General features: G+C 42.6%; 2 protein-coding genes across 2 annotated transcripts; one reads left to right on the top strand and one right to left on the bottom strand.

Moving 5' to 3' along the window:
* Nucleotides 1–1,847: 1,847 nt before the first annotated feature.
* Nucleotides 1,848–11,181, top strand: LOC101157747 (tau-tubulin kinase 2). Its single transcript, XM_004083569.4, has 15 exons — nucleotides 1,848–2,049; nucleotides 2,444–2,563; nucleotides 2,651–2,798; nucleotides 3,445–3,518; nucleotides 3,605–3,745; nucleotides 3,865–3,969; nucleotides 4,121–4,186; nucleotides 5,571–5,663; nucleotides 5,743–5,868; nucleotides 5,963–6,120; nucleotides 6,340–6,529; nucleotides 6,760–6,974; nucleotides 7,055–7,520; nucleotides 8,422–9,098; nucleotides 10,146–11,181. The coding sequence occupies exons 2-15, from the start codon at nucleotides 2,495–2,497 to the stop codon at nucleotides 10,489–10,491; spliced, it is 2,874 nt and encodes a 957-aa protein (XP_004083617.1). The 5' UTR covers nucleotides 1,848–2,049; nucleotides 2,444–2,494; the 3' UTR covers nucleotides 10,492–11,181.
* On the bottom strand, nucleotides 11,125–13,138 carry churc1 (churchill domain containing 1). The gene is made up of 4 exons (XM_004083447.4): nucleotides 12,885–13,138; nucleotides 12,583–12,718; nucleotides 11,710–11,780; nucleotides 11,125–11,626 (listed from the first exon to the last, which is right to left on the bottom strand). Exons 1-4 carry the CDS (start codon nucleotides 12,921–12,923, stop codon nucleotides 11,534–11,536), a joined length of 339 nt encoding a protein of 112 aa, XP_004083495.1. The 5' UTR covers nucleotides 12,924–13,138; the 3' UTR covers nucleotides 11,125–11,533.
* Nucleotides 13,139–14,226: the final 1,088 nt, after the last annotated feature.

The raw sequence follows: 14,226 nt of genomic DNA, 5'->3' as shown, positions 1-14,226 counted from the left end.
TGGAGAGAATTATGAAGAAAAAACCCAAAACCACACGGGGTTACTGGTCAATGACCTGAAGAGAGTTGGAACCACAGTAACAAGGATTACCACAATCAAATGTAATGGTTGCAAATCCTGCAGTGCTCCTAAGATTCACTTCCCTGCTTAAGCCAGCACATATCCAGTCCTGCCCAAAGTTCTCCAGAAACCACCTGGTTAATCCAGAGAAAGATTGGGAGAGTGTCAGATGGTCAGATCACACCCAGATGGAATTCTTTGGCCTTGTTCGGAGGGGGGAGAATGCTGATTTGAATCCAAAAGAGCACAGCACCCACTGTCAAGCACGGGGATGGAAGCATCATGCTTTGGGGCTGCTTTTCTACAAGCTGAAAATGATGAACTGGGCCACCCTGGGTGAGATTTGGGATAAAATACAGTTTTGTGGATAAAACTGGGCTGGATCTCCCAGCATGAAAATGATTCCAAACACATTTCTAAAAAGTAACTGCTTTCATGTTTTTTTTGAAAATGAAAAGAGCAATTAACCTATAAGAACTGATGTGTTTTAATGCTATTCAAAAATCTTAAAATAAAGACAATGTTTTTAATCCATTGGTAACCAGCTTGTTGTCTGACTGTCTCTGAGATTTCAGTAACATTTCTGTCATGATGAAGTTTGTTGTATGTATTTGCAAAGCTGAAACCTGTAAGGACCATTTCTAATGAACTCTTGCCGCTCTGCACTTTTCTAACTTCTTCAAAGGCCCAAAGCGCTTCTACAGCCACAGTCCTATTCACACATTCACACACTGATGGCGGCTCGGCACCCGAACACTGGCGCCAACCTTCCACCAGAGGCAAGGTGGGGTTCAGTGTCTACCCCAAGGACACTTCGACACATAGGTGGCCAAGGCAGGAATCGAACCTGCAGTGTTCCAATCAGAGGTCGACCGCCCTATCACTGCACCACGGTCGCCTATCAAAACAAATTGACCTCTACCATTTTATCATTTTAACATGAATTGAATTTATTATAAGCGATATTGGAAAATACCATTTGGATTGAGGTATGGTAGTTTTATTTTACTATACCGTAAAAAACGAAGGACCATCACACATTTGGATGGCAGAAAGAATGATCAAGCCATTATTCCAGTCCAATGTCTGGAAACGCTTTTAATTTAACAAAGACATGTGACCATACAGTGTGGTAAAATGTTCTAATAATGTTCCGTTTGTAATATTAAAAAAAAAAGATTTATCAATTATTGAAGATGGTTAAAATGATTGCTTTCTAACTGTATTAATTCACTTGCTCCAAAAAGTCATGATTTGTTATATTTATTTTCTGATAGTGTTATTTTTAATCATACACATGATTTTTCTAATGAAAATTATCTGAATATATTTTAGATAACTGATCTGTATGAAATCATGTAGTCATGTAATCATGAGTGTTACAAAATGGTTACAGTAGAACAGGGGTGGGATTATGTAAATACGCTTCCTTCCACTCCCTTTCAAGCAATCTTTGATTTAATATCTAATTATGTCTATGAAGACTCTCATTCATCCAGGTTGGTTCCATTGTAGTAGGTTTATGGGATGTCATCTGGACTTGGTTTTTAAAGTTAGAAGTTGGTCAGATTTTCTGAGAACGTTTAAAGCTAGTTCTGATCCGTCTGTAGGAATACTCAGACTCCAGATGACCGCAGATGAACTGTTGTTGCTTTATAATAACATATTTTAGTTTGAATGTACTGCTGCTCTGCGCTGCAGTCTGTGGGCGGGGCTCTCTTCGTGTTGCAGGTACTCCGCCACGCCTCCTGGATGCGGGAATCTGTTGACCAATCAGAACACACAGACTTCGTGACGTCATGATCACAGCAGCGCAGGGATATCGTTCCCATCCATTAGCGGCTAAATGGCTAAGGATCGCTAACGCCAGCTATGATTCATCTTTTAGCTCTTTATAAAAATGAAGACTGTTTCGTAACAGAAAAAATGTTTGGATCAAAGCAAAGCGGAAGCAAGGAGAGTGTTGGTTTATATCGTTAAGGAAGCGAGGTAGGAGATCGGGAGGGATTTCCTTCCAGAGTTATCCATTTGGAAACATGCTAATTAGCTTAACGGTACCACAAGGAGTCGCCTTAGTACTTAAAACGACCATACATATGTTGTTGTTTTACCTAAAAAAATACGATTTTATTAACTTAAACAAGGCCAATAATTAACAATAGACGGTTTTAAATATTTAGTAGTTTTGTTCACAATCAGACAAGCTAAACGATGCTAACACACTGGCAGCTTATAAACTAGATCTGCATCATCTTTACATGTATGTGTTGTTAGGTTGTGGTTAAACAAAAGCTAATCGACACTTTTTCTTGTGCTCCATCTTCAGATCTGTAAATAAATCACGTCCACTGATGTCTAAAATGTAGGATCTGCTTTCTTCCAGGGATGTGTTTGTCAAACTGATGCCAGGCTGTAGGTGGCACCAGTCAGGATCATGAATGGAGGTGTGGACCACACAGATATCCTGACCGTGGGAGATGTGGTCAGGGACAGGTGGAAAGTGGTACGTTTTCTTCCGCAGGAGTCTGTTTACTAAGGGGGGGGGGGGGGGGGGGGGGAAAGAAGTCCTAATACCTTAATCTGATTTCAGATCAGGAAGATAGGCGGGGGCGGCTTTGGGGAGATCTATGAAGTTCTGGACCAGTTGAGTCAGGCCACTGTGGCACTGAAGGTTGAGTCCGCTCAGCAGCCCAAGCAGGTGCTGAAGATGGAGGTGGCTGTGCTGAAGAAGCTTCAGGGTGAGTGATGGTGCTCCTGACTGTGGGAGGGGAGCTGCCTTTTTGTCATTACCTTGTAATTCTTTTACCACCTTATATGTTGATTCGGTAGCTTAACCAAAAATAAGTCCTTAGCAATGCTGATATGTTTCTTTTTGCACTTAAACTAGCAGCAGCTGTCATTATAGTTGCTGCATTTTTGCTCTTTTCCCATTTAAACAGAGACAACTATAGATGTTTAATTTAATTCAGTCATTTTATTTAATTTAACTATAAACATTTTATTATGTAAACTGTAAGCACTGATGCTATCTTACACATTTAGCAAGCTAAAAGATGGTGGTATTAAAGTGTGAAGGTTATAGTAGGCAGCTAAAGTCTTAACATCATATTCCACTCAGTTTTGAATCTATTTTCAAAATGTTCAGTGTTCTTTTAATTATCTTTATGCAATTCTTAGGCTAAATCAGAAATATGCCACAAAACCATGTTTAAAAACACAATTTTTATCAGACATTTACTTTAAAAAGTAAATGTTTGAACTCTGTCAGCTAAATATAGAATCATTTCGCTTTTATCTCTCATAATCAATGTTTGCTTGGAGATAATTTATAACTTGCATATTGATTGAAGTTTGTAAAAATTAATATGAATATAATCTTTTTAGGCAAAAACCATGTGTGTCGCTTTGTGGGTTGTGGCAGGAATGATCGCTTCAACTACGTGGTGATGGAGCTGCAGGTAATTTCTATTTCTACCAGTCATGCTTATAATGTTGCTGCTCCACTTCACACATGTGACAAACACCACTCATTTGCTGCGTTAAGGGGAGGAATCTGGCAGACCTGCGCAGAACTATGAGCCGGGGCACGTTTTCCGTCTCCACAACGTTGAGACTTGGCAAGCAGATTTTAGAAGCCATTGAAAGCATCCATTCTGTTGGTTTTCTGCACCGTGACATCAAACCAGTAAGAAGCTGTTTGTCCTTTGGGTGTGTGTGTGTGTGTGTGTGTGTGTGTGTGTGTGTGTGATGAACCAAAAATAAAATTTGACTACATCAAACTAAAACTGTTTATTTTAAATGCAGTCGAACTTTGCCATGGGAAGACTTGCCAGTACCTGCAGATGCTGCTATATGCTCGACTTTGGTTTGGCTCGTCAGTTTACCAACTCAAATCAGGAAGTCCGACCAGTAAGTGCTTTAACTTAATCGACTTTTTAAATTAGGTTCAAAATACTTCCAAAAATTAGTTTGTAGTGGTTTTTATTTAACATTGTAAGCCAATTTAACCAAACGGTTCAACTTCCTGTGTTTTGACAGCAGTTCTTGCGCTCTCTTTCAGCCTCGTCCGGTTGCAGGTTTCAGAGGAACTGTGCGATACGCTTCAATCAACGCTCACAAGAACAAGGTGGACTCTTGATCATTGCACATGTTGAAAGTTTAAATTTCTCTTTGATAACACTAAACCACAGTGTGTGTCTTGTGGCATGTCTGTCTTTGCCTTTTGCAGTGGTTTATTGCAGGAGTTCCGATCTAAAAATAACCCACAATAGGCAAAAATCAGCAAAATAGTCAGCTTTTCTTTTTAAAAATTATAATTATAGATGTTGTAAGGCTGTAAAAACACCTACTACACACTTTGTACACTTTTTTCATATGGACATGAACATTTTCACACTTACCCCTCATTTAAACTCTAAGTGTAAAGACCCACTCTGATAAAAATTGTGTCTTTGGTGTTTTTAACATGTTCTTGTGACATTTTTCCAATGATGGAGGACATATATAAAGAAACTTGAACTTAAAATTGCATTTCTGAATTTTTTTTAATTCAAATTGTAGTGAAGCAAGAGCAGCAAAAGAGCTTAGTTGTGATATAGAAAATACATTTGGAGGGCTTAAAGCTCCCTGCTCCGCTTCATTCTGAAGCATCCATAGGCGACTAGATCCAAGTGCGTCTGTTTTCCTCCTCTGAGCTGGAATTTGGCTCGAAACTGATGTTAACGGCTGTGAATTTGGACAAGTTCTATCCTTTAGATAATTCCAGCCGTTACATCGGTGAATGTCTTGTCGCCTAGCAACCGTGACTCCCGAACAGAGAAGAGTAGTGAACCAGGCATGGAGCTCAAAATTTTCCTGGCTTATTTGATCCAATTTTTAATCTTGGAGGTGTAATTATAAAAGATGAAATTATCTCCAACCTGGGTCCCGCTTCACAGTCCGCCATTGTTTTTCCAAATCTCCGGGTTCGGCTGCAATGCATCTTGGGATATGTATAGCATAGAAGGATACACCAGACCAATCCTTGCAATCGAGGAAAGGAAGGCCGTATTCGTTGGCCGCATTTGAAGGATTCGTTGAATTTGGACAGCGCTGGGATGTGAGCAGCCTTCAAATGCTGCCCAGGAGGAAAGCAGCCCTACAATCTGGACACAGTATGATTAGACTGGGACTCTAAACTTTTGTAAAAGTCACACAGCTTGTGATCAAAGATCTGAACACATTCTGTGCAAGAAACCCAGCACGGAGGAGATTGATTGACAATGCCCTACAGCCAACCAGGACGCACAATGCCTTGTAAGAAAAAAGCAAAATTGCACCAAAAAATTGACAAAAATGACAAAACTTCATTGCTGCAAAAGATGAAAGGTATTATAGCGATGGACTACTGTACATCTATATATTTACATCAGCAAAACCCCTTCGTCTGCTGCGATGCAGTTTCTTTTTCTTTTCTGCAGTTTGTCATAAATCCCCGCTCTTTTTCTGACGTTTCCTTATTTGTGTTGCAGGAAATGGGTCGTCATGACGACCTCTGGTCTCTCTTCTACATGCTAGTTGAGTTCATGGTCGGGCAGCTTCCCTGGAGGAAAATAAAGGATAAGGTGTGTTGACTGTGTAACTATAGGTGCTGTCACGCATGAACGCCGATCATCCACTCACTTTAGCGTGTTCTCGTTTTAGGAGCAAGTAGGAAATCTTAAAGAAACGTACGACCATCGTCTCATGCTGAAGCACCTCCCCTCAGAGTTTAGTACGTTCCTGGATCACATTATGACCTTGGACTACTTCACCAAGCCTGACTATCAGGTTGTCTATCTTTTGTTTTGATTGTTTTGCATACTCTGTGATTTTTCTCTGGCTGTCAGATGCTGATGCATGCTTTTTTTTTCTACCCCCCCAGCTCCTGACGTCAATGTTTGACAGTGCCATGAAGAGCCACAATGTGCTGGAGAATGACCCCTATGACTGGGAGAAATGTGACTCGGAGGATGTGCTGACCATCACTGCCGCAGCGAACACTGCTCAGCAGCTCACTCGCCTCACACCGGCTTACCTCGGGTACTTAAGGCTAAGAATATTCTATTACCATTGACGCTTTCGAGCTGCTGCAGCTGCGCCTCTGCTCTCAAGACTTCCTACTCTTTTGGAACTGAAACCCAGTGTGCAAGAAACTACAGCTAAAAATCTGCACAGTCAGAGATCCCCGGCAAAACTTGGCTCTAAATTGTGTTGTGGAAATGAGCTGCAGGGGTCACCTTCCTTGCTTCCTCCCCACAGCATGGCCAACGCTTCAGTGCTGCCAGGAGAGCTGCAGCGGGAGAACACAGAGGATGTCCTTCAAGGGGAGCGCCTCAGTGATGCCGACAACTGCCTCCCCATCCCTACACCGACAGCCCCTGGTGGAGATGTGTGGGAGGAGATGGACCGCAACCGAAACCATAAACGTGCCCAGCCCATGATCAGGAAGGTGGGGAGGGCACTTTACTGTAAAAGCTCAGCAATACATTACTATGAATTCAGTCATAAATATAACATGAGGATTACGTTCTGTTAGCTTTGAAAAACAATGACTCTGCTGCTCCGCAAGAGAATTCTGGAATTCTTTTGTGCTTGGAAGGAAAAGTTGTTTTGTCATGCAACATAAAGCCGTATTATTTTTGCCTCAAGTTTTGTTGTTTGTCTGTTTCACTCATACAGGTGGTGAGTGAAGATGAACACAGTCAAAATCAGGGGAACCAGAGTCCCAACACCGGCTCCATGCAGAGTTCACCCAGACGAGTCCGATCAGAAACGATGTTCTTAGACAGAGCTGCTCCGCTGCTCCGGAGGATGAGGCACAGCCAGAGCTTGGCGTTCGAGAAGAGGCTCGCCCCCGAACCCAAACCCACCATCGAACGCTTCCTTGAGGCCTAGTTAGTGCTTAAAAAAATTCCAATCAACCAAAGCTAAACTGTGAAGCAAAGAAGTGGATTAATTGTTTAATTTATTTCAGTCTAGGAAAACAGCGTCCAGTCCTTCCCTGTGTTGGGGAGAAGTCCATTCCTGAGAAAGAAAATGGGATGCACACCCCTTCCTCCAATCAGGAGCATTCTGGGACACCCACGGTTGATCCAGAGGAGGGTGCAGCCAGCAGCGGCTTTGTCGCCGTGACCGCCAGCCCCGTGCCACAGGAGGGAGACTCTCAGGAGTGGGTGATGCTGGAGCTCGAGCAAGGCAGTGGCTCCGCAGGAAGCAAGCCCCCCGCAGATGTGAAGCACGAGGACAAGCGTGGGACCCACATCCCTGTTGAAGCTCAAAAGTCAGAGCCGCATGATGAGAAGACCAGTCCTGCAGCTCCCAGCAGCCCCGTCCTGTCACAGATGGCCATGCCCGGCACGTGGTTACTGGGTCACCGGAGGCTGCCAGGAATGCTGGGACAAATGCCCTCAGTGGTGATGGGAAGACCCCCGATGGAGCAGGTAGGGGGTAACAAGGTTCTGTTGTTTCAATGTCAACATTGTTAAAAAAAAAAAAACTCTCTAAATTCAAGATTAAATATTCATGGTTTCTTAATTCTAGATATTTTTAAGTAGATTAGTTTGTAGAGTTTCAGACAAGTTTGATAACATTATCTTATTTTTGGGGGAAATATCTGGCACTTCAAGATTAAAAATAAAAAGTTTTTGCTGTAAAGCCTAAAAAGCAACAACCCAATAACAGCTGTTGTTAGAATATCTAAAACAACACGAAAAAAAGAACAAATCCAGTAACTTAGACACCCTTTTGTCACTTTTTTTGTTGCCAATTATTGCTTCTTTCAGTTTTACTGAATCTATTATATTAAAGTCCCACACAGATCATCTTTTGATCTATTTTAAAAGTGTTCTTAGTGGTCTTTTAATAATGATTATTCCATTTTAAAATGAAAAAACCTGTTGTGTTTTTTTTAGGAAATAGTTTCTGCAGAGCAACAGTTGTTCATTAGAAATTCACCTAGCTGGGGGGCTGTACTGTTGATGCAGAACAACACCGTCCCCCATTCCCATCATCCATAAGCGAGCTATCGATTTAGATGCTCTCCTGCTAGCTTACAGCCCCTCACAACCCAGGTTCCCGCTCAGAGGAGGAAAACAAAGACGTTCATGGATCTACACAGCATTTTTTTTCCATGTGCTTCTGATTTATAAGGATTTGAGTAAATGCAAATTTGGAGCCTAATTTTCTTTATCTATGTCCTCCGACACCAGAAAAATGCCACAAAAACATGTTAAAAACCCTAATAAAAACACAATTTTCATCAAAGTAGGTCTTTAAATCGTGATCTTTTTAGGATCTACTGTCATTTCTTTTACTAATCTAACCTGCATTTGTGCCCCACAGTCACCAGTTCTGAAAAACGATGGCGTTGCCTTGGAAGAAACATCCGTTCAATTGGAGGAACTTGCAGAAGAAGGCTTAAAGAATGGGGGCCACTTGGATTCAGCTGCAGCATTAAGCCCAGCTAAGGCCATTGCAGCCCACCTGACTAAAGATCGAGACCCTGAGAGTGACTCTGGTCTGCCGGACCGCTCCTCTGAACCGAATCAGCAGTTGCAGGCTGACACGGTCGGAGGCGCTGTGGAGAGCACAGTCACCGTCTCCTCTTCTCCTCCTCCAGCTCTGCTTAGACAAAAAGATTCTCCCTCTTCCCCGAGACTCAGTCGAATCCCAGTAAGAGACCCCAGCAACCCCTTGGACTCTCCAAGCAGGGACCTGAACCTGGAGAAGCGACACCGCTGGAGCAGCCCGGTCCCCGGCTCCCCTACGCACTCCCCCTCGCCCTCTCTGTCCTGCGATAACCTGCCCTGCGCTTTGCCAAGAGACAGACTTTCCTACGAAAGAGGCTCTCGGTCGGATTGCGTGGGAGAAGATCCCCTTTCTTTGTCGTCTTCTTCAGGGAGTAAAAGTAAAATCCCTCGTCCTGTAAGCGCTTCGTTTCTACCGGAGCAGCTCAACAGCAGATTTCTGCCTCGACCGCCTCCTGGAAAACCCCCCATCCGTCCTTGTGTTGATAGCAGGTATGAAGTATGATTTTTTTTTTTTTGTTTGTTTTGGGCAAGGTTTTCACCACTGCCACATGCTCAAAACACACACAAAAATGTACATGCACCAAGTACCTGGTGAAAATGAGTTTTGAGCACAGTGAACGACCCGACGATGACATCACAGCGTCAAAAAAAATCAATGAGGCCAAACTCTCTTATGTTGTTCAAAAAAAAAATCCACTCACAAAACCAGAACACAGGTCGGGGAAATCCTAAGAAAGTTTTGAAATTATTATAGGATGGCCACAGGACCTTTGGCATTTCACACATATGCTACCAGGTGAAGTCTGCAACCACAACGGAAGTTTTGTTTACCGCCATCTTGAATTTTCCATAAAGATCCCCTTTATATACCTTCTACAAATGTCAACTCCTCCTGGGGATTTCAAACGATGCTTGAGGAGTCATCTCATAACTCCTCAAGCATCGTTGGGAAGCTACTTACGAAAAAAATGTTGGATTTGGAAGTTGAAGATCTCAAACGGTGTTAGTGTGGCGAGCTCACAAAGTGGTGTTCCCTTTGCTCACACAGTTTTACTGGATTATTGTGATAATGTAATACATGGCTCCCTTGCACAAGCTAAACGAAACGAAATGACCTACAGTAATGAACATTTTAGGAATGTGGGTATGGTTAACAAAACAAAAAAAACTCTGTTGCTAAGGAAACCCAAAAGTTTACTTTTGCTGATTCTTGACCAAAACATAAAATGGTTGCTATGGAGATATAACCAACAGAAAAGACGCAGTTTAATAAAGGGGTTTTGTTTCTATATGCATTGGTCGCGTCTGACCAGGGTGGCTGGGGAAGAGGGTGGAGTAGCAGCCGCTCAGACAGTGAGGCTGGGTCAAAAGGGGGCGAGTACTGCCAGCGCGTCATACAATGCTGCCCATGGCTTTAATTTAAATTCTTATTAGTCTATTGTTTGTGTTTTGAAAATGTGAAACATTTAAAAAGACAAAATTGCTTCCACAGGATCCAACGTGACAAAAATGTCTCACTGGTTTGTTTTCTCGCAGGCGACGGCGCTTAAGGGTTCGTGCCAGCAGCACCAGCGATGCAGACTTCTTGGCCAGCCTGACCCAGCTCATGCAGGATCGTGGAGGATTGCTCCTCAGCCCCCCACATCGCCTTCGCAGCTCCTCATCCTCACTTCAGCGCTCGCTAAGCTCCTCCCCTTCGCGACAGGAGCTCCGGGAAGGCGGGGCGCTGCCGGGACGCTGCCATTCCCCATCCAGCCTCTCGGGCTCCCCGCCCCCGAGGCAAGCTGACCCGCAGGACCGGGCGGCAGGACCGGGTCTTTGGGGTCGCGGTTCCAGAGGACGGGGGCTACTGTGTGAGGGTAAAGGCAAAGTGACCCGATGACTGTATTTACCTCCGGCTGACCGATCTGGACAACTGTAGAGACACGGCTTCACTTCCAGTCCCTGACAGCATGTGTACATGTATTTACTCAAGGGAATGTACTGTATGTAATTTAAAATGTATGATAAAACGAGTTTATTTATTTATGGGTTCGTTGGATGTTGGGAGGAAAGTCCTAAGATTGCCAACTCCGTTTACTCCCCCGTTAAAACTCCAGAAAAGCCTGATATAAGACCAAAAGGATTTAATACTTTGTGGGATTTAAAAACCATACTAACTGTAGATATGTAACATCAGAAAAGTAGTAATCAGTAAATATAAAAACCATTTACTCACATCACAAGCTAAACTGTAGAGAAAAAAAGAAACACCACATGCCTGATTCAGCATATAAAATACAGAGCAGGAGCCTGTACTCCTGCATCAACCTTACTTTTATCAACTATTGTTGTATTAGCAATGAGCTGCTCATTTTGGCAAAAATCTGTGTGTTATTGTGCTTTTACTTTGCTAATAAATGTATTGCAGCTAGCATATTAGAATGTACATTGCAAGTGCACTCGTTTAGGTATTGTACATTTGCATGAATATTATTGCAAATATTTTTTTAAATTATTTATTGGTACAATCAGCTGAAACATCTGTATTTTTATTGAATTGCTTATCAAAATACATTGCAGCATAGACCAGCAAATACTAGTCTGCTTTGTTCCTCGTTTTCTTTGCGTTTGTCTTTCTGTGATCAAAGCATCACTTTCTTCTGGTCATTTTTTTTTCTCAACTAGTTGCAAAAGACAAAGTTGAAAATCGAGCTTTACAGGTTTATAGGAAGCTAAAGAAAATGTTAACACACACTAATGACAGGAAGAAAAAAGGTTATCTCCGTCCAGATGGGACATTTGTCTTGTGGCATTTCAGTGATCCCTCTTAAAAAAATTATCTGAACTCATAACCGATGTAAAAAAAACATATAGAATAGTCAAAGCCTTAGCCAGCAGTATAAACATGTTGATCTAAAAACTGCAAGTGTGATGCTGGAGGTCTAGAAAAGAGGTGCAGACTGTCTGGGGTCATCTGGTAGAACACTGATGGAGTCCTCTGCTTTTCCACACAGCATGCAGAGCATGGTGTACTCCTGGACAGTATGAAATGCATGTTAAGACAGCAATGGGCACATCTCACAGAACTGTCCTGAAGAGACAAATCCAACATTATTACCTGGTATTCATCAACAACAGAGAAGGTGTACTCATGCCTGGCGATGACATGGTCACAGTTCTTACAAACATCTGGAACGAAAAGAGGACAAAACGCAATGGAGATGATCACAGGTAATAAATTGGATATGGGTGTAAAAACTACTGCACTTTGGAAAAGTATTCACCATCTTGGATGTTTTTCCTCAAACACTTTTAATGTCAAAAGTGAAAACAGATTCTGACAAAGTAATGCCAGTGAAACAAAAATATATAAAGAAATATAGTTGCATAAATAACTTATGCCAAATAGCATGTGGAAGACTCCATGGAGTGGAAGAAGATTCTTTGGTCTGATAAGACCCACATTTAACTTTTCGGCCATAAGACAAAACAACACTGCACGTAATCGAAAACACACCATCCCCATTATGAAGCATGGTGGCGGCAGCATCCTGGTGTGGGGATGTTTCCCAGTAGCAGTCCCTGGAAGGCTTGTAAAGATAGAAAGGTGTATGAATGCTGCAAAATACAAAACCATTTTGGAAGGAAATCATTTTCAGTCTGCAGGGGAACTAGACAATGATCCAAAGCATACTGCAAAAACTAGACAGGAATTGTTTTTTCACAATACATTTTTGTGTGAAAAAGATGGTAAAACATCCAAGGAGGTGAATACCTTTGCAAGCCACTGGTATATTGCATTAGACAGAGACTCATTTAAAATGTTTGGATAAAAGTCCATTAATTCGAGATTCTCCAACACCAACAGATGGGGATTTTTCTCAAAGCAAATATGACTGCAGTTCATTCATACACAGGTGATGGTGATCCTGTCTACATGACAAAAGCTCTGATTTTATGTCAAAGTTGGAACACAAAAGGAGACACTAACGATCGTATGTCACTATCTCCTCTCCATCATCATCCTCGGTGGATTTGTTGTTGATGAGCACGAAGTCCCTCTTGTGGCAGTTAGCACAGCCCAGATAGTTCATCAGATACGAGCCATTCTCCAAACAAGTGTTACCCTGTAGTGAAAATAAAATACACTAATTTATTTCCGAGCACGATGATTCATTAACTCGTTTCAGCAAAGCTGGAAGCGGAGAATATCGTTAAAGAACGCTATTTATTGAGCTTAAATGTTGCATATTTGCTGAAATAATTGGTAAGGCTTAAATAGTAACAACCTACCCGGTCTGGATATTCCTTTTGCACGCAACCGTTGCACATTTTAGTATAAAATTTCACAAAAACAACAAATTAAATGGTAAAACTCTGTAGTAGCGAACTCATGCAGTTTAACGCAAAACTCCTCTTCCGTCAAAAACGGGATGTGACTGTGCAGATCTAAAGAATACACAACGGACCGCGTATGTTTCAAGTTCACATCTTGTTCGATCGCTATGTTTTGTAAATCTGCACTGTGCAGCTAAACGTCCTGTGTCGTGCCAAAAAGAAAAGTGTTGCCGGAAATTGGTTTGTCTGTGCGGAATTGTATTGTTTTGCGACGTTGGTATTTGCTATGTATTTATATGTAAATATAGTTATGTGAGAAAAACAAAGATTATTATACAATATTATTTAGTGAGGTAGATTATAAGATTATTTATTTTCATCTTGAACACATTTAAAGTGACAAGGCAATTGTAACTGTAAGCTTGTAAAAGTCTATTATTACTTAAAGTTTCATAATTTGTTTGAAATCACGTTAAAGGGAAAAACTTGACAGAGTTGGCGTACCTCCCATGACTGTCAAACTTTTTTGTGCCCATTGCTCTGATGTGGTGGTCTGCAGCACGGGGGCACCTCAAGGGACTGTGCTCTCCCCATTCCTGTTTACCCTGTACACATCAGACTTCACCTACAACTCCCACCACTGTCATCTGCAGAAGTTCTCAGATGACAGTGCCATTGTGGGCTGTGTATCAGGGGGGGACGAGCAGGAGTACAGGGGGGGGGGTCATCTCTGACTTTGTGGGCTGGTGTGAAGTTAACCACCTGCTGCTTAACACCAGCAAGACAAAGGAGCTGATACTGGACTTCAAGAGGTCCTCACCATCACAGTCACCGGTGAACATCCAGGGTTCAGACATTGAGGTCGTGGACACATTTAAATATCTGGGTGTTCACCTGAACAACAGACTTGACTGGTCCAACAACACGGATGCTCTGTACAGGAGGGGCCAGAGTCGCCTTCACCTGCTGAGGAGACTGAGGTCCTTTGGCGTGTGCAGACAGCTGCTGAGGACCTTTTACGACACTGTGGTGGCCTCAGTGGTCCTTTATGGAATTGTGTGCTGGGCGGGGGGCAGTGCAGGCAGAGACTTGAAGAGGCTTAACAAACTGGTTAGGAGGGCCGGCTCTGTCCTGGGCTGCACACTTGAGTCCATCGAGGAGGTGGCGGACAGGAGGATGTTAGCTAAGCTGACATCCATCATGGATAACCCCTCCCACCCCCTGCACAAAACTGTAGAGGCGCTGACCAGCTCCTTCAGCACAAGACTGTTGCACCCTCAGTGTAAGAAGGAGCGCT

Source organism: Oryzias latipes, chromosome 24, assembly GCF_002234675.1.
Source record: "Oryzias latipes chromosome 24, ASM223467v1".
NCBI classification, from domain to species: Eukaryota; Metazoa; Chordata; class Actinopteri; order Beloniformes; family Adrianichthyidae; genus Oryzias; species Oryzias latipes.
The sequence above is the reverse complement of the archived record's forward strand: the minus strand, read 5'-3'. Positions and strand labels throughout refer to the sequence as shown.